General features: G+C 37.8%; 1 protein-coding gene across 3 annotated transcripts in view; it reads right to left on the bottom strand.

Annotated features, from left to right (window-relative positions):
- The window catches only part of fig4a (FIG4 phosphoinositide 5-phosphatase a), a 103,271-nt gene that overhangs the window by 24,905 nt on the left and 58,920 nt on the right, over nt 1–19,446 (bottom strand). For all 3 annotated transcript variants that reach the window (XM_036582293.1, XM_036582294.1, XM_036582295.1), the window contains 5 exons: nt 17,551–17,689; nt 16,666–16,724; nt 14,561–14,708; nt 13,925–14,008; nt 7,099–7,294 (listed from right to left, as the gene is read on the bottom strand). In XM_036582293.1, the coding sequence (XP_036438186.1) occupies nt 7,099–7,294; nt 13,925–14,008; nt 14,561–14,708; nt 16,666–16,724; nt 17,551–17,689 (626 nt within the window). The remainder of the gene's footprint in view (nt 1–7,098; nt 7,295–13,924; nt 14,009–14,560; nt 14,709–16,665; nt 16,725–17,550; nt 17,690–19,446) is intronic.

Below are 19,446 nucleotides of genomic sequence, written 5' to 3'. Positions count from 1 at the left end.
ACATAATAGGAAAGCCTGGGAAGCAGATGTTTCTCACAGAGGCACAAAGTTAGATTGGGACGTTATATGGAAAAATGTAGTTGATTTCTGTAATAATCCAAACCAACGGTTCATATATTCCAAAATGTGTCATAGAATTTATATAACTCTGCTGAAAAGACATCTGAAGGAATCATTTTCCTGCCCTTACAGTACATTCTGTAATAATAATAATACCTCATGCACATTCATGTATATATTCTGAGAATGTCCAGAGGTGTTAATTTTTAATTTTTTTTTTTTTTAATTATCTCTCGAATAACTGACATGGGTTTCCCAATAAGCCCAAATAAGCCCATCTCTGCATTTTTTGCTTGACAACTACAATGTTCCTATTGCAAAGAGAATACACAAACTATGGTTGGCAGACTTGATAGCTACCAAATTCAGTACTGGCTTCCACCTCACCCTCTTATAATTACACACTGGCTCCAATCCTTTCAGATATCCTTTATTTAGAATTATCTTCAGCTAGAGTTAATAGAGTAAAACTACAATGAGGATAAGGTTGAATGGAACTTAAGATATGAAGACTCTGATTTTATCATGAGGTTTTATAAGTATGCATATACGTGTATGTATGTAGTGGCTTGGTGGGATGGGATGGGTGTGAGTGGAGGGTAAAAGATGCTTAATAATATGTTTGTTGATTGTCTTTTTATGTATGTTTTCCCTAAAAAACAAACCAAAATCTGAGTATCAAAAAAATAAATAAGGGCTGCTTGTCAACTACCTTTATGACAACTGCCATTTATTGGAATAAGCCTTTGTACATGTTTATGTAGGTTTATGTCAGTTGTCATTAAAGGCTTATGTAATTATGATTTAGTCTGAACCTGACCTACACTGAAGTGTTAGAAAAGGTTTTTTTCTTTCTGCTTTAAAACTGGAGATTTTGTTGCGAACGTGAGAACACTGAACATATCTCTTTAAAGTACAGATTAAAAAAACAAGCTAAAAAAGCTAATCACAATACTTTCTGCAAAATTCCTGGGGACTCCTGTGAGCCTCAGAGGGCACAGCTGACATGTTGTGCGTATGTGTGTATGCAAATGTAGTGGGATGGCCACTAGCAAGCCAGGGCTTTGATAACCGCCTGGCACCTGGGCAACGGCAACTGTGGCACATATTCCCCCTCTCCATGGCAACAGGTCAGGGCGAAAAACAATCAGGGCTCTTTCAATGGGAGATGGCGACTGACGCTTTTATTGGGTTTGGTTTGCGTCAGCGGTGGTGTTGGAGATGCCGACGTTTGGCAGATGCATTATCAGCCTTTGATCTCTCTTCCTCTCTCGGCCTGTCTGTGCACACTCAAAATTACACACAGACAAAATAACAACAAACAGCATCGAGAGTAGCTGTCCTCTTCCATCACTCAGATCAAAGAAAAAAATGCACAGCACAGTGAGAAAGCAAAGAAATGGTGGTGAATGGAGCTAAACAGTTAACCGAGTGCATGGTCTCATGGTCTGTAGTGAAAGGGTCACGCAAGTGCATCTGCAGTGTCAGTGAGTGGGCAGTGCACACACTGTCATGTCGTTTCAGCCATCATTAAAGCCATGATAACAAACCAACACAGTCAAATTCCTAACACTGAATATCCTAAAAGGAAAGAAGGGGCATGCAGCCTGAAGCTCTGACTGTAAAAAAACAACACATAGATTTTAAAGCTAAAATGCTTTGGTTTTTTGCCTTCTGTTGTTTGCAAAGTAATGAAAACCTTTTTGGCTTATGATAAGGTATGCCAGTTGTATTCTGGGAAATGTCATCTTCAAAAATCACTGAGCCTACTGATAAGAGATATACAATGACTACAATGTTTAAAAGTAAGACAAATGAGTCATTTAAAAAAACGACACTGATATAAAATACATTTTGCTGAATGCAATCTAAAACGGCTTTACAAATAGGTCTCCAAAGTCAAAATACAGCAACAACGTCCTTGCGTGTGGGTAGACGGTTAATGGTTTGTAAACCTTCAACTAACATTCAACTGAACTTTCGTTTACTTAAATATTTACCTGTTTAGTTGCATGTTGACTTTAACCATGACCTTAAAATATAACCATTACTACAGCCGTTGTAAACATGCCTACTCGCCTCCTACAGCAGTACCATAGTAGTCTCTAGAGCAAGATTTAACGACGAAGTAAACCCCCTTCTCATGATGTATCTTGAAGGTGGGATGGTTACTGCTAGGAAGCCGAATCTCATGTCTTCATTTGTTATTATTATCAGAGGGTATGCTAACAATAAGGAATTTCTTTTTGCCGTAAAAGGGAATTCCCAGTGGTTGGATAATGTACTTGCGTAATGCATGCTGGGATTGTAGTGAGAGAACACGAATGGATGAAAATACTCAATGGACACACAATCATGAATTCTGTCAAACCACTGAGGATAAGGGGTATAACGCTGTGTGACATAATATTACATAACATGACAAATAACAATATTAAATGCTAGTTTTAGGCCAGAATGCCTAAACTTTTCTCTGAACTCTACTTTACTTTGTCAGGTTGTCAGTCTAACTTGACAGACTTTGTCCTAAAGCTAAACCTGCAGAGTCAATGATGTATTAAAAGCTAAATGACATATTAATACCATTCAAAACTAATTTCTTGTTTAAAAAAAATAGATAAAGGCCATGTTGGAGTATGTACAAGTAAAAAAGCATTTCTCATATAATTCTTCACTTCATGAACTTCAAATCCAAAAAATAACTCTTTACTTTTACTATTTACTTTGCTTGGGGTTTTAATGCATATGAGTAATATTGATATAGCATGCTGCCAGTGCTAGTGTAATTTATCAGACCATAAGTGGGTGTGGCTTAAACTAAAAATGATTGAGTTCTAGAAGTGATTATATTTACTAACAGCAAAAGACTGCAGACAAATGAAAAAAAGCACTGATATTAAAGCATGTATATACACTGTTAGAAATAAAGGTACTGTGCAGGTACATTTTTCGTTAATTAATTAACAAATAATGTAAATATACCCGCAAAGGTACAACAGTGGTTTTAAGGTCCAATTGTGTACGGTAAATAAGTTTTTCCCAGTGGAAAAGTACATATTGTACATTTTCATAACCTAATGTTTTAAAACAAAACAATAAAATACAAGCCTGGAGACAAGACGGGGTGCGAGGAGTCAATACAAGCTAGAAAATATAATTTCAATAGATTGTGGTACAATTATGTTCCCTGACTAAAGGTACTGAGGTGTACCCTTGAGGGTACTATGCCAGTGACAAGATTTTCATATCTTTTTTTTTCTGAGAGCATAGAATGTAATTTAGACAGCTAATCAGCAGTAAAGATTTTGGAATAAGCATGCTTATTGCCTCACTGATGCTAATTAGACCAACTAACTAGGTACTGAAATCTAGTATTGGATAAAATGGATGTTTTTTTTTAACACAGTAGGACTGAAATCATTTGGTAGGTATCATAAATTGCCAAATTTTGATGCCCACCCCTAATCACATACACTTAAAACGTAAAGTCAAGTCATTAAATTCAGCATACAATAAACCAACACTAAATCTTGCATGTTTTCATTATTTATCCACGAAAATACAACATTTTCTTGATGGGATATATGAATAAGATTTGTTAAATAAGAAGGTATTCGTACAGCAAAAATGGTTAAAACTATCATAACCAACTTTAACTAGAACCCAAGAAGTATTTGCCAACTAAGTTATACTACCGGTTAAAACTTGGGCATAGTAGCCTGGAGTTAGATTGGGACAGCTCCAATAAGTTGCAGCACAATACTTTAAAAGCAATGTTCAATGAACGTGAGCAGGAACAATTAATCACTGAGATTTAGTTGTATCTAAACACAAACATCTAATTCAATACACTGACAGGGTTTTTATTCAAACATTTTGCAAATTTGAAGTGAATTTCTGCAAAGTTGGTCAAACAAAATGGTCAAACAAAATGCAAATTGTGGTTACATGAACGACTGCTGTGTGCAAATTCATGTAGAGAACATGTAAGACAATCGCTCACCATGTGCGTCAGGATTTGAACTCTGAGTATAGCAGCCCTCTGTCAACTGTATTTAGCCATATCCCTAACAGTTCAGAGATGCCGAGTGGAACAGGGAGTCGCCCACTTAATGAAGGCCTAAGTTGTCCACCGAACCTCTAGGAACATCAGTTCAGATGTAGTGCTGATCATTTTGATCTGATGCTGCAGTAGTTATTAAGCAGCTTTTGTTCCTACTACGTCAACACTCATTTGAGAAACCCATCAGTTTCCCTCATTTTTTTGCATTACTACTTTTTCGATGAACCAACATTTCCACCTCATCCAAGCAAGAACTTTTTTTTTAAAGCATTTTTTTCTTAAATACGGCTTTGTATGCGGGCTTTTCTATAATTTTTTATGCATGTTTTCAAAACTAAATGGATAGAAAACCCTCTATACTGAAAAGAAAATCCTGTTTACATCATCAGTGTGCAATCTAACCGGTGCTATGGCCTCAATTAAATCCTAATTACCAACTAGCTTAAGTGTTAAATGTTTTATTAGTGGATGTGTGTGTGTGTGTGTGTGTGTGTGTGTGTGTGTGTTTTTGTGCAAATGTCTGCCACTGTGTACATGAGCATGTGTGCACATGCACTCTCCCATGACCTCTGCCTTGGCCCTAAGGGGGAGATCCCTAATATACCTCACATGTGTGGCATTTACTAGATGAAGTCTCGCAGGTGAGCTGTGTTGGCTTGGCTAATTGGTTTGTGAGGACGTGGAGAGAGGGGTTGAGTGGGTTCAGCAGCACCGCGGGGACGGTAATGAGTGTGTCACCAGCTCCATCTCTGTAGAAACCGAGCCCTGAAGCTACAGCTCTAGCAGAAACAGACAGATGCTGAAGAGCTGTGGCTCAGCACGGGCCAGCATTCAGCCCAGCAGACAAACAAAAGCACGTGGGAAAGCATGCAACACACACACACAGACATTACACTAAAGCTACTGCGCAAACACACAGAAAAACGCATTCAACTACACACATTTGCACGTGCCCACATAAACACACACAGTGCACTAATGATGCATTGCCATGGTGTCCAGACTGTTTTTCTATGATGTGAAGAGGAAGAAAAGAGAAGAGAAGACAAGATCAGATGAGTTTGCAAGAGAAGAGAAGAGAAGAGAATGAGTTGAGAGAAGTGGAGAAGAGAGGATAGGGACAAAAGGGAGGAAAGAAGATGAGGAGAGGAGAGGAGAGGAGAGGAGAGGAGAAGAGAAGAGAAGAGAAGAGAAGAGAAGAGAAGAGAAGAGAAGAGAAGAGAAGAGAAGAGAAGAGAAGAGAAGAGAAGAGAAGAGACAGACAGTAAATGTGCATGCATCATCCATTGAAAAATCTTCTCTTTCTCCTTCCATTCCATTCCTCCCATGCTGTCTCTCTAAGAAAACAAAACCAGACAGCCTTGTTGGCATGGCAACATGACAAAAACCTTGAGTCACACATGTGGGATGTGCGCCTCCAAAGAAAAAAGTGAGATAGAGAGACAGAGAGAGAAAGAGAATGTGTGGGTCACAGTATCTTTGTGTGATGTGTAAGTTGTGTCTCTGTGCATGTGAAAAATATTGGATAAAAGACAAAAATGGCGATAAGATTTATCCATCATTAAATTGTTATTTTATTCATTAAAACATTCAGAATGCTCTACTCTTTTCCAATCTGTGTTAAGTATTTTCCCAAGGTCCACAACTGGTCAATATCATTATGCTACAAGTAGGTCTAGGTGTCTGTAGGCAGGATTAGCCCAGACTATGGCATCAATACCTTGGTAGCAGAACTAGCAGATAATATAAATAAAACGTGTTCCTCAGGCACATGCAGAGATAGACCCCAAATGTCCTTTTGCCTTCAGACTGTTTTGCCTTACTGTGTATAATGACTGTATTTTATATGTTTAACTTCAACTCAGCCCTTGTATTGGCTTAGGTTTCACAAGCTTCATTGCTCTTCGAAGTCCCCTCAATTGCAGCACCAACTGCCTACACAGATTTTCCCTCAGTCATTCCAACCTGTCAGGGATGCATGCATCACCACAGCATTGGAAATCCTGCCAATAAAGCACTAAAGATGACTTTATGCAAGCATCACATTCCATAACGCAGTTATTTTGAACAACCAAACATAAGTAGGGCAACAAGGGGCACTGATAACGTCCTAAAAAACGTTTTCCATCAGTGTAAAAACACAGACTTTATATGAGAACCTCTAGAAGAGACTTCCTGCAGTCTGTGCCAGAGACAGAGTCCTCTTATTTCAGTAACCATTTGAATAATAATGTGTGGATAAAGAGTTTTGTTTTTTTTTTCCATTTTGCTTTAGCGTTTCATCCCATAATTTTTAGATGGTATCTTACACTAAGTGGACAGAGGAGAAACATGGCAATGCTGTTTGAATTTTTTAATCTTTATCAAATAAAGGAATAAAACAGCTTTACTCACACTTGAGTAAAAGCTGTGGTTGTAGTTGTCATCTTTAAATTGATTGTCATCTTTAATTTGGACACAAAACTGTAATTAATCTAGTAAGAAAGATTGTAACTGCAAATGACACATAATTTTACTATCTCAGATGCTTGTGGCTGTTTAGCTTAGCCAAGACCTTTGCCTTCTTCCCTTTAAAACGACTTGTTAAACTAGCATAATTTCCTTTAAATGTCTGTTTAAAAGTCTCACAACAGAGACAATATGAGATATGATCATTAAAAAAACATTTAAGAGAAAATTGTGCAAGTGCTATCCATTCTATATTTGTGACAGCTTCAAAGAAACCTTACTACCTAGAGGTGGGTGGTGGAGAAAGAGGTCGCGTGGGAACAGAGGTGAACCTTCTAGAAAGTTTAGGACTGCGTGACTGAAGCTCTGATCACAGCTTACTTCAGATCACATCAGGAGAAACAGTTACACAAGGTGTCATGTAATTGGTCACTCATAGATTTCCAAAAAAGAGCTGAGAGGGCAGCTCAGTAATGCTGCCTGACACTTATTTGTGTAGTGACTACCTAACGAGGAGACACCCCTACCTCCTGTGTGCGGACGTTGTCGCCTAACTCAGCAAGTTTGATTGGCGTGGAGCGCTGGGAGGCAGTGGCGTCTTCTTCGCGATCTTCCTCAGAGTCATCCTCAGAGCTGCTGGAAATCTGTTCTTCACTGGGCGGAGGAGGAGCACTAGCTGCTGTCTTGCGCTGCAGTACCGCCTCCTCCTTATTAGACTTATTACTGGAGAGGAAAAAAAAAAGAGAGAAATGCACAATGTGGAAAGAGAACTAGGGATGTAAAAATGCATCAAGGTGGCGATTCAACTACATTGAAAGGCAGTAATGATTTTAATTGATTGTAACACTACTATGGATGATGCACTACTTTTTAAATTCTCAGTATCAAATATATATTTTTATATGTCTGAAATGTATCAAAATAATGCATTAAAATAATGGTTAAAATTAAGATTTCATAATGCACTAATAAGGCACTGTGTCAGACATGTACACCACTAAATAGATTAATGAAAGAAAATGAGTGAAGAATACAGTCATATGCAAAAATCTAAACACTCCTGGTCAAATGACACGTCAAATTATAACCTCATTGAGGTTATGCACAATAAATGTGTATTAATGAAGGATATCACATCACCCAACCATTTAAAGGTCAGTTATGTTTATGTGTGGGAATACAGCTGTCTCACTGGTTTGCATGAAATAAATGATTTAAAATAAAAAAAAAAAGTAAAATAAAAAATAAATAAATAAACATAGTCTGAAAAATCCACTTTCACAACTACAACAATTGATGTCCACAATTCCCAAACAATTCCTGAAAGGTGATGTAACACAGTGGTAAACATGCCCCTGTCCTCTTTTTTGGAACATGTGAGCATGAAATTTAGACTAAGTGTAAATATAAAAACACAATAAAGATTATATAACTTGTAATTAAATATTGTGCCTTTGTACTGTTGTCAATGTTGTCAAAGTCTGTTTTTATTTACATTTTACTTCTGTCCCAACTTTTTTGGAATCGGGTTTGCAATTAATGTGCAGCACATATTGCGAGGCATATCGCAGTTAGTGCTGGCCCATTATGTCTTAAGATGTTGTATGCATGTTGCATGTACATAAAATAAATGATACGAAATGCCTCCCTGTAGTCCTTTACAGAAACCAGGGTTACCATAACCTGCCAAAGAATCAAAGATACGGCAATGGGTCAGGTAACATACAGGCCTGCTTGAGGTTCACTAAATAGACAGAGTGCTGTAGTCATTCCACATGTTTACAATCATGGTGGCTCAATCTGGCATGCTATCCTACACACTCCTGAGTCAGTGAACCTAGAGTTAATAATGAGCACAGGCCATGTATTGCTGTTTCACACCTGAAAAACAACAGTCAGGTGCAGCACCACAGGTTAAATATTCACACACTTCAAAACATGAGTAGAAGGCCTTCTGTGTATATGTGTGTGTAAAAACTGGTTTCCTGGCAGTGAAGGTCACTGACTATGTGACTGTGTTTTGAGAGAGCTTGTGTATGAAATCACACATTGGCTGGTGTTTTTGTAGGTTAGTTTTACCAATACATTGCAGTAAAAGTTCATAAAAACAAACAATACTGTCCAAAAGTCAGACACCAGCCTTTTGCTAATTTAATTTCCAGTCAAAATGGCCATTAAGACAGATCAGTGCCAGAAAAAGCAAGAAATATATATTTAACAGAATTCTTCAACACACTATGTATAACATTAAATCTATTAGCATTTGTCTGTTCTTTACTTTTGTGCATTCTACTGCCACTTCAACTCTTCAATCCTTCTTTTTAAGTTAAAGCTGTGTCCTCCCATCAAAAGCACTTCCTAAAAGTGTCAAAGGTGCCTTCCTAATTTTATTCTTAGATTTGTTCTTGAGAAAGGTCTTAAGCAAAAGTCTACGTCAGATTCATGATGTGTCCTTAAACCACAGAATTGTTCACACCTTTGTGCTCTTCAGTGTGTGTAGAACAAATCCCAAATAAGAAAACATTGTTAAATGTCAGAATCTTTGTAAAAACTGTAAGTGGGTTTTAAGAAGAAATTTCTTCTTAAGAACAGTTGGTAAATGAGACCCATGGTTTTTAAATGTAACAAATCTTTCTTTTTGAGTAAATAATTTGAGCAAATAAGGCAAATGCCCTAACATACAACTTCTAAAAGACACAAAAAAGCAATGGCACAACACTAATCTCAGCAAAATTTCAGTTTAACAGTTGCTGGGTTTCGTTCTGGCATTTCATGGTTTCATACTATTCCACCAGGACAAAAATTCATTTGGTGATTGGATGAGCCATCAATGCCAAATGCCATCATTGCCAAACACATTCCAAATGTTGCCCTTAGAGTTGGCACTTCATATTGTTGTTGAGCTGAAACACCCCCCATTGCTTACAAAGTGAAGAAGCAGTCAAGTCTGTGTTAAAATTGAAGGAGGAAAGTACACGTAAAATTAAATTAAAATTAAACTTAAATTGGTCAAAAAGAAGTCTGACCAATGCAGCCAAAGCTGGCACCACATGTAAAGCCACAAAGCATGACAAGGCAAGCGAGATAATGTCACACTGGGAGTTACTGTGCTTGCTGAATGTGCCAAAAATGCTGCAGAGGAAGAAGCTCCAGGGAAATTAAGTAAAATCATAGCTCAGTGCCTCCATCTCGTCTTTCCAGAATCATACTACGAGAAGGCAGAAAAATGGGAGTTAGAATGCATGAGAATGACATCTGAGGGCACCACTACTAGCGCAGAAAACCTACTCTCTGGCCGCTGGACTTGTTGAGGTCAAATAAAAGAGTGCCAGGTGGTACTCTTAAGGGTACATCTCAGTACCTTTAGTCAGGGAACATAATTGTACCACAATCCATTGAAATGATATTTTCTACACTGTATTGACTCCACACATCCTGTCTCGTCTCCAGGCTTTTTATGTTGTTGTTCTGTTTTAAAACATTAGGTTATGAAAAGGTACAATATGTACTTTTCATCTGGAAAAACTTATTTAAGGTACACAATTGGACCTAAAAAACACTGTTGTACCTTTGAGGGTACACTTACATTGTTTAACAAAAAATGTACCTGCACAGTACCTTTATTTCTAACAGTGTAGATGCACTCTCATTAGTTCTAATGTCAGTAAGAGCCATCTCTGATTTCTGATTGATAAGTTTTTGCGTAACATTATCTGTGCCTGTTTACTGGGTGAACTGGAGGTAAATTAGAAAAAGTCGATAATAGACTCTTTTGTTAAATTGCATAAAAATAAATGACACTGCACTCATATTAAAACGTCCCCACCTCTACAAGTGCACTCAATGGCACAAAGACAAATTGGAAAACAGCTAGAGTCTGATTGGAAATGGAATTAAACCTCGGGTCCTGCCATGGCCTTAACATGGGCAATTTCTTTTGATAATCTTCCTCCATTTCCTGAACTATGATTATGTTTCAGTTCATGCTGTAACTAAATATGAAGCTACAGGTAAGCATGAATCATTGTTTTATAAGAGAGGTTCTGGTAATCTTGGGCAACTGCTTGTTAAAACACTAATTTTTAGAATAAATAGCAGGGGAGAGTGGGGCACAACCTAACATGGGGTAAAAAAGAAGCTTTAATGCATTTTTTGTTCAAGTTCAAGTAGAGCATGCTTTTGGTTATGTTCCACAGCAACATCGTCTGCAAATTTTCACAGCATTCTAACATATTCTTAGCCCCGTTTTTGTGCCATAAAAGTAACTTTTGTTTTATCATATGTGTTTGATTGCTGCGTTATGTGTAATAGCTGCAGAATTCACACCTGTATTATTTTAATCACCCTCTAGGCAAGCTGAATACAGCCTCTACATGGCGGAGTTAGTTTTAATGCAGTGTTACAAAAGAAACAATCAGAGAAGTCTATATCCCCAATTTGAAGAAGAAAAAGAAAAGAAAACAAGTTTTAATGCACTCATCAAAAAAAGCATTATAGATGTGATGTAAATTAAATATATTTCTGCTTAGGTGTGCTAATCCTAGCTCTTGTACTTTGTGGTCAAAAATATATAGGCCACATTTGGGACAGCTTCTTTCATATTCATTTTGACGCATGTATTTTTACATTTTGAAGTTGGGAAGCTCATTTGGTTCAAACAACACAGATTTCTGTTGAATTCATTTTGTTTACATTAAACTTATAGCGAATGTTACAACTAGTCCCTCAGTCTGCTACAACTGATCCTGCCTATGTTGTATGTTAACACATGCACTTGCAATGCTTTCAGCTGAATTATTCACAAATTATTCACAAAGTTATTTCAGTTCCTTGAATAGCTAAACAGAACCAGACATCTGAAGAGTCTTATGGCTCTAAAAGCCAGATCACAGAAAGTTATTACATGAAATGGTTATGACTGTGCTGCCTGATGCCTGAGACATTGTTTTCCAATAGATTTGACTTGATCTTTTAGGCTACAATGTATTTATTTTTTTATTCTTCATGGTGGAAAGATACAGGCCATACCCAAAGAAAACTTTTCAGATTTTCCACTATTTTACCATTATTAACATTAATATAATTTAATATTAATATAACTATAAAAACTCAGAAGACATATGTAGGTTCACTGGTCATTTTGGAAAGTAAATAAAATGGTTGCATTTATGTTGTGGACATCACAAGCCCTGCTTTCCCACAGCTGTAAAGAACTCTGAATCAGAAACAACAGACTATTTTAATCTGAAAGACTTTGTTTACAGCTCAACAAATTAACTATGCAGAAATTTTGAAAAGCAGGTGGATTTCCCATTTAGCCAAAAATGGGATGTGTCTAAAGAGTCCACTCAGAGGACCAAAACAGTTAACCTCATTTATTTTACTTGAACACTTAATCAATGTAGAGTTGCAGTTGGTCTACAGAACATCCTCATAGGCAAAAGCATTTGTTGGGATAGTTTTTCAGAGAAGCTTGAACAGCACAAGTGACTTAATTCTGCCAACAATGGAGGGAGAAACAAGAATCATATTAAATATATAGAACCATACAATACACCAGGGTTTTTCAGCTCCAGCTTTATACAGGCCTAGCAAAGAATCTGAATCTTGTGAAGAAGCTGATGAGTGTGTTAGATCAGGACAAAACACTGGCTACTTAACTGTGGTCCTGGATTGAAGATGAAAACTATCTTGCACTACTATTTTAGCCTTAGCTTAGCATTAATATCATTTCGGCACCAGACCAGGAGAGCTGGATTCATATATGAAACCTAAATCTCCTCAGAGAGCTGACTCAATGACTTTAGTGGGGAAAAACCTAGTCTTATTATTTCCACCCACCTACACACTGCAGGTAATGAAATCCTGGCAACACGTGATTGCCTGCATGATTAATTCTAAAGCCCTTAATATTCATATTTAGACCGGTTTTGGTCAGCACTCAGGTTTAACAGCCTTTTTTGAGTCATCTGAATGGTGTTAATGTTAATAATTGGTGTAGACACAAATGCATTAGGTGGGATGCACTTCACTACACCACTTATTTTACGAAATAGCTCACTCTGTATTGCCCTCAACGCAATATGCTGATAACACACAGATCACTTACTGTTCTTCAATTAAAAATGACATAAGACTTCTATATCCAGGTATGGATTTAATCAAGAGTTCTTTCACTGGCATCCCACAGACATCTGCAGACCTGGGTAAAAATCCACAAATCTGGTTCTGGTACGCATTTTAGTAATACTTGTAAATGCTGAAAATGACATGGCCATGGCAAATAAGCAGCCTGTAATCAATATTTGTCAATCACAAACATTGTAAGCTCTGCTCTGTGTGTCTAGTCTGTCTAATTTCTTAGCTGCCACATCACTCACGTTTCCCTTGGCTGCCATTGCATTAGCAGAACTTACAGGATTGACCGACAGGATAGGCCTCTTGTGTCACCTGTGGTGCTTGGTTAAGCATGTAGCTCAAAGATCCTTCAGAATGGGGATGCAGGCTCTACAGTAAGGTCAAATGGTCAAGAGAAACTGACTGATCACATGAAAGGAAATGTACCATGTTCAGTAAGTTCATGTGTATGTGAACTAAAGTGAAAAAAAATGCTTGTTCTGTTAGTACAGCTTTGGCAGAATTGCCAGTATCACATTGTATAAATAAACTCACACACATTAAGAAGGCAAGAAACACCCCAACAGTTTAACACACACAAAATAGGGCAAAATGATTTGGATATTAATTGAAAGGCACCTTTGATTATCAACATAGCTTCTTTCTTAGAATGCTGTTATACATATTATTAAAAAAGCTGTTTATAACAGAAGCACATGTTTATGTCGCCATTCAATTTTCATTTGACATCACTTTCATTTGACGTCAACATCACTTCTCTATGTGAGCAGACCCTTGTTCACTGCCAGCTTGAGTCGTTTGTTCATTAGCGCAGCAGGTACACTCGGCTTGTGTCACATAGTATTGGGGGTATCGGATATTGGTATCTGTGAATTTTCATGAGTATGAGTACAAGTAAATGAGGACGGTATCAGACCGATATGAGATAACAGTATGGGTATCAATCCTTTCTTACATCTCTACACTTTCTCTCTCTTTTTTTTTTTAACTTTTTAAACACTTTTTTCATGCTCCTATTATAGACACATACAATTCTATTCAATGATTTGTTTTAATTCCTTCAGCTTCCATGATAGAAACACCAAACTGACACGTAGCTTTCACTTTGAATGTCTGCCAGTTCTTCTATTAAATATGTGTCTACTGAAACCTCCCAGCCTGTTTCTGCAAGGCTGCAGACAAACTGTTTAATACTGCAGTAAAGTCCATGCTCACCCTAACACTGACTTCCCAGTCTCTTCAGGCTTACGCACTGTGAATGGGCTGGGATCCAGTCCAACACTCTTTGGCATGAACTCCCTAAAATAAAGACAATGAAGAAATACTTCACAAAACATACATAATGCAAATAAATGCTGAAACAGTGTCACACAAAAAGTAATAACATTTAACTAATCACAATCAACTAACAAATACACCTGCATCCAGCTCTGGATTTAGATAAGGTGTTTTTCAGACAGTTGCAAGGTCACAAAATGACTTATAAAAAGATGCCTATACAAACTGTACCAGCGGATGCCTTCCTTACCAAAAACAAAGGAATAGAGAGACAAAGAAGACAAAGTGGATGGAGAAAGGGAACAAGCAGAAGAAGGTAAAATTCTGAAGAGGTGACTGAGATGAAACATAAAGCTCATCTCTAATAAAGTAAATAAAGATGCCTAATAATCCAGATGAAATTTGTAATGTATGTTTTTACTGTTTCAGAACAATACTGATTAAATCAAATTATTTTAAGAGATGGACTTTGCTGAATTCTTTTACACTTCTAACTACATATACAAAATGAAGCTGGCATACATCAACTGAATGACCAAGCATGAAAGTTTAAGGAAATGGAGTGGAACTGACCTTGCAGAGTTGGTCATGGCGATACAGAACGTGTCGTCGAATGAGGTGAGCTCGTAGGGCTTGAAGAATTCTGTGTACATGTCTGTGCTCTCGTCATACTGGTTCACTCGTTTCACCAAAACCTTCTTCCTGTTCTTCTCACACGGAACTACATGGAAAAGTGAATTCATGATTGTGTTATACATGCTGAATAAACAGTTACCCTCCACACACATAAATATATTACATCAGGGGTCCTGGTCTTGGAGATCTACCACCTTGCAGAGTTTAGCTCCAAACCCTTAACAAACACACCTGATCCAGGTAATGAAAGCCTTAAGAAACATCTGATCATGAATTGAGAAGAGGACCTCAAATAACAGCTTCTTTACAAACACTAAAGTTCCTACTAAAGCCTGAGTAGACTGATAAATCAATGTGATGAGCCAGTTATTAATTTCAGCATTACTCAGCTCTTTCGAGGGATGATCAAACTAACAGTCTTCTTGTGGACATGCTTGTGAATGATAAGTTTAGCATCAGTGCTGTACTGTTGTTCAGTGCACTGAAGCAGGCGGTGAGATTTTTTGGAACATTTTCCTCAAGTGCCTTAAGAAGATGTAACTATAAATATATTCTAAATATATTCTGAATACTTTTTATGTATTGTGATGGAATACGTTACTGAATACATTTAGGACAGTGTATTCTGTATTCAGCCATCATTACTTTTCAAAGTCTTGCCCAACTGTACGTACAATACTTTGCAGTAAGCGTGCCGACAAACAACAAGTTAATTTTTTACACTCATAAATTAAAATTCAACATTGTTTATCATGCATTTTTGCGTGTAGATTTCAAACCTTGTCTTCTACTATGGCTTTCTGTGGTCTTGATATGGCTTTAATTTAACATAATAAAGGCAAAATCCTGAGTAGTGCTGGAAGTCGCCACGTGTGCTCATTTTCATTAAAAAACTATGGTTTCAAATTTTTGTACACTGCATGACACAATGCAGTGCTTCCAGTGTGCAGTGGCCTTTAGATTTAAAGAGACTGTTTTTGTTATCAATAAATTACCTCTTTTCTGATTGCCTGCCCTATATTATGCTTCATTCAAAAAGCAGTCTGGGATGAAACATTCCTTATAACTTCAGTGTGAATGGGTGGAGCTAAACTGCTCTAGGCTGAATGAATGAATATACATGAATGAATTTGTTTTCATGACATCACAAAAACAATACCACATAGTACATAGAAATCTTTTATATAAAAAATTAAAATTATTTGGTACATGGGCCCTTTAACAAACTCCACAATACCTGTTCCTATGAATTAAGTGTTGTGATCTACATACATTTTACTTTATTTAACAATTTGTGAGGAAGATGAAAATAAGTGCTACATAGTCAGTGCTGTTAAAGCAATGATTTTTCTAAACTTTTGCATAATTACATCATTAAGATGTAAACAAAGTCATTTAAAGTACTCTTACATGGACTGCTCTTTTCTAGAGAAACTTACAGAGTCAGAATTGTTTACGGTAGTGGTGATTGGAACTGGATGTCTGAAGAGTTTAATGCTTCTAAAAGCTACCTAAGCCTGCGTTGCCTGATGCCTTAGACACGGTTTTGCAATAAGGCTAAACTTATTTTTTTCAATCCATTTTTGGTGAAAAGGTCTTTATATAGGGCTTTTAGGGCCAAACAGTCCCCAAAGCAAACCTTTTTTTCAGATTCACCAATATATAACCATTAACAACATTACATATATATAACTATAAGATGAGTAGCATCACTGGCCATTTTGGACAGTAAATTAAATGTCTATATTTGCACTGTAGACATCACAAGCCTAGGTTCCTATCACCACTACTGTAACAGAAATCTGAGTCAGTAAGTTTCTCTACATTTAACTATTTCATCTCAAACCACTCTGAATGATTTTTTTTACATCTCTATGATTGAATTAGGCAGTATGTATATCTAAACAATATCAAAAATGGGCTTAACAAGATCATACTTGGAATCATTATTCACCACCGTTGTTATTTTCTCCTCAGTCTTTTATTCTCTCTCAAACCACTGGTAAACACCCCAAAACAATGTGATGCAGAAAGATAAATACCTTCATCATAAGGTACCGGCAGGTACGACAGCACACCGTCTGACCACCAATATGTGTAACTGGGCGGATGGAACAAAGACACAACGTAACATTTTCCAAATTCACAACAGGAATATTAGCATAATATTGAGTTTTCTCTGCATGTGCATTTCAAGCCTTGTACCCAATAACCCACATAGGCCAGCATAATGCCCTCCCTAGGCACTGATAATTTCACCTGAACAAAAAAAAATTGTTTTATTCAATTTGCCCTGAATTCAGACAATCATTTCACCGCCTGTCTACCAGAGCATGGTTTGTGCAAAGAAAAATAGGTTAGATTCCATCCGTTCCATTTTCCATGATAATAGCTGACCCATCAATTCGGGCCTTTATCAATCTGACTCTTGGGCCACAGAATAATCTGGAGCCTCTATTATGCAAGTTTCTCACACAAAGTGGCCTAAGCAGCCAAGCATTGTCCAGCCTGAAGAAGTGAAAGTGGGTCAGAACATAAAGCCAGGGGCCTCTACTCTCTATACGCACCATGGAGCCCCAGGAAATGAAAAAATAATTAATTAAAAACAAAAATCAAGTAACAGGAGAGGCAGGGGAACAAAGTGGAACAAAGGTGTAGTGAAAGTATAACACTATAACCAACATTTAAACCAATGTCTATTTATTTTATACTAAAACTGTTCTTTTCAACACAATTTTAGGGTACTGACGTAACTGCTCTATACATAGCTGCTTAAATTTAGCTTCAGCTAATTCCTCACTATGTCTGTCTACACAGCCAAAGCCAGAACAACAAACACACCACACACACACACACACTCACAAATCAACTTTGTGCATGTGTGCTGATGCAAGTGAACAGACACACACACATACATGTACACACACCTGCGTCTTTCTTGGGGTAGGGCCATGGTGTTGCTCTGGTGGAGATAGAAGTCAGTAGGCAGTTCCCAAAGATGAGGCTTGGACTCAGAAGGCTGGTACACCTGTAGGAAGAGGTTTATGGCATCCTGCCTGTCTGCATCTGATAGAGAGAGAGAGAGAGAGAGAGAGAGCGAGATAAAAAGATAGACAGTGAGTGAGTGACTGAGTGAGTGATTTGGTAAAGAGGAAATAGTATGTGGCCTTACTAACTTCGAATTAGTGTGTTCAGATATTTCAGCCACACCCACTGCCAACAGGCCATGCCATCTCCTTAGAACAAATACTGGCAGTAGAATTAATTGTACTGAAGAACTCCGCTTAGTTTAAACTTGGCACTGCCACAGAATGCTCAGTCAGTTTGTCAAATTTTGCCCTGGTCAACTCTATGTGCAGCTATTGAAGAGGAACGATCTAAAAGCAAAAAGAGCTCAGCCATAAAGCACTTGGACATGCAAGAATACTGAGTGGCACTCCTTAGCGCTGAAGCACATAACTCGAAAACAATCTAACCTCAGCTGCAACGCTCACTACCGAGTTCTAAACTGCACAAGCCTAAGATCTCCATGTGCAATGCAAAGTATTATCAGAAGTGGTGTAAAGCACACTGCCACTGGACTCTGGAGCAGAAGAAGTATGTTTGCTGGAGTGACAAATTACATTTCACCATCAGGGAGTCTGACAGACACATCTGGCTTTGGTGAAGGCCAGGAGAACGCTATTTACTCGAATGCATAGCACCAACTTTAATGTTTGGTGGAGCAGAAATAAAGGTCTGGGGCAGTTTCTCATGGTTTGAGCCACATCCATTAGTTCCAGTAAATGTTATGTTAATGTATGCCAATGACCCTGTGCACAAGGAGGTCAATAAAGAAATGGTTTACAGAGTTTGGTGTGGAGGAACTTGACTGGCCTGCAGTGCTCTGACCTCAAACCCCATCACACCTTTAGAATGTAGTGGAACTCTGCAAACCAAACCTTATCGTCTACGATTAGTGCTTAACCTTACAAATGCTCTTGTAGTTGAATTGAAGCGAATTCCTGCAGCCATGTTTCACAATCTGGCCTTCTTATAAAGGCGTGGGCTGTTAATAGAGCAAAGGGTGAACAAGCTACATATTAATGCCCATGGTTTTGCAATGAGATGTTCGACAAGCACATATACACACATATGGTGTTTGGGTGTCTACATGGTTTGGGACATGTAATGTAGTTTCCATGGGAACAGAGATGAACCTAGAGAGTTTAGAACTAGCTGACTGACTAACTGAGGAAACTGAAAGGAACTGAAAAAATGTGGATTGGATAGAGTCAGAATAAAGAATTTGAATAAATCGTTCACTGACAAATGCATCAAATTTCCCCCTTACCCCAAACACAGTTGATTGGACATGTTTGGTGTCTGAAGATGACCTCTTTAGTTGTGCAGTGGAGTTAAAAGACTAATATAATAGACGTCTATGTCTTTCAAAAAAAGATAATAAGTCACACCCATTAGACTATATGCATTTGACTTTTCAGGGAAGCATTCCTCTTAAAAAGAGAGAAACGGATAAGACAACCATTACGGTGAGCTGACTTGTCAGACAGACATGGGAAGACAAAACAGGCGCAATAAACAATGTTAATGCAATGGAAACATGAAGCAGCAATACAAGCCACTTGGAATTCCAATTCCTAACAACAAATATTCTGAGAAAGAGAGATGATTGCAGACTGTAGAAGATAAGAAGGGCAACAGGATTGTGGAGGGCGGTGGAGCAGTAACACGTGTCTGGAGCTGCCACAGTGGATATGGATGACAGTTTATCATTCAAGCCGTCTCTCTTGCTCTCTCTCTCCCTCTCTCTCATATCTGTA

This window comes from Colossoma macropomum, unplaced genomic scaffold (genome assembly GCF_904425465.1).
Source record: "Colossoma macropomum unplaced genomic scaffold, Colossoma_macropomum, whole genome shotgun sequence".
Classification (NCBI taxonomy): domain Eukaryota; kingdom Metazoa; phylum Chordata; class Actinopteri; order Characiformes; family Serrasalmidae; genus Colossoma; species Colossoma macropomum.
Note: the sequence above shows the minus strand (reverse complement) of the source record. Positions and strands in the feature narration are given on the sequence as shown.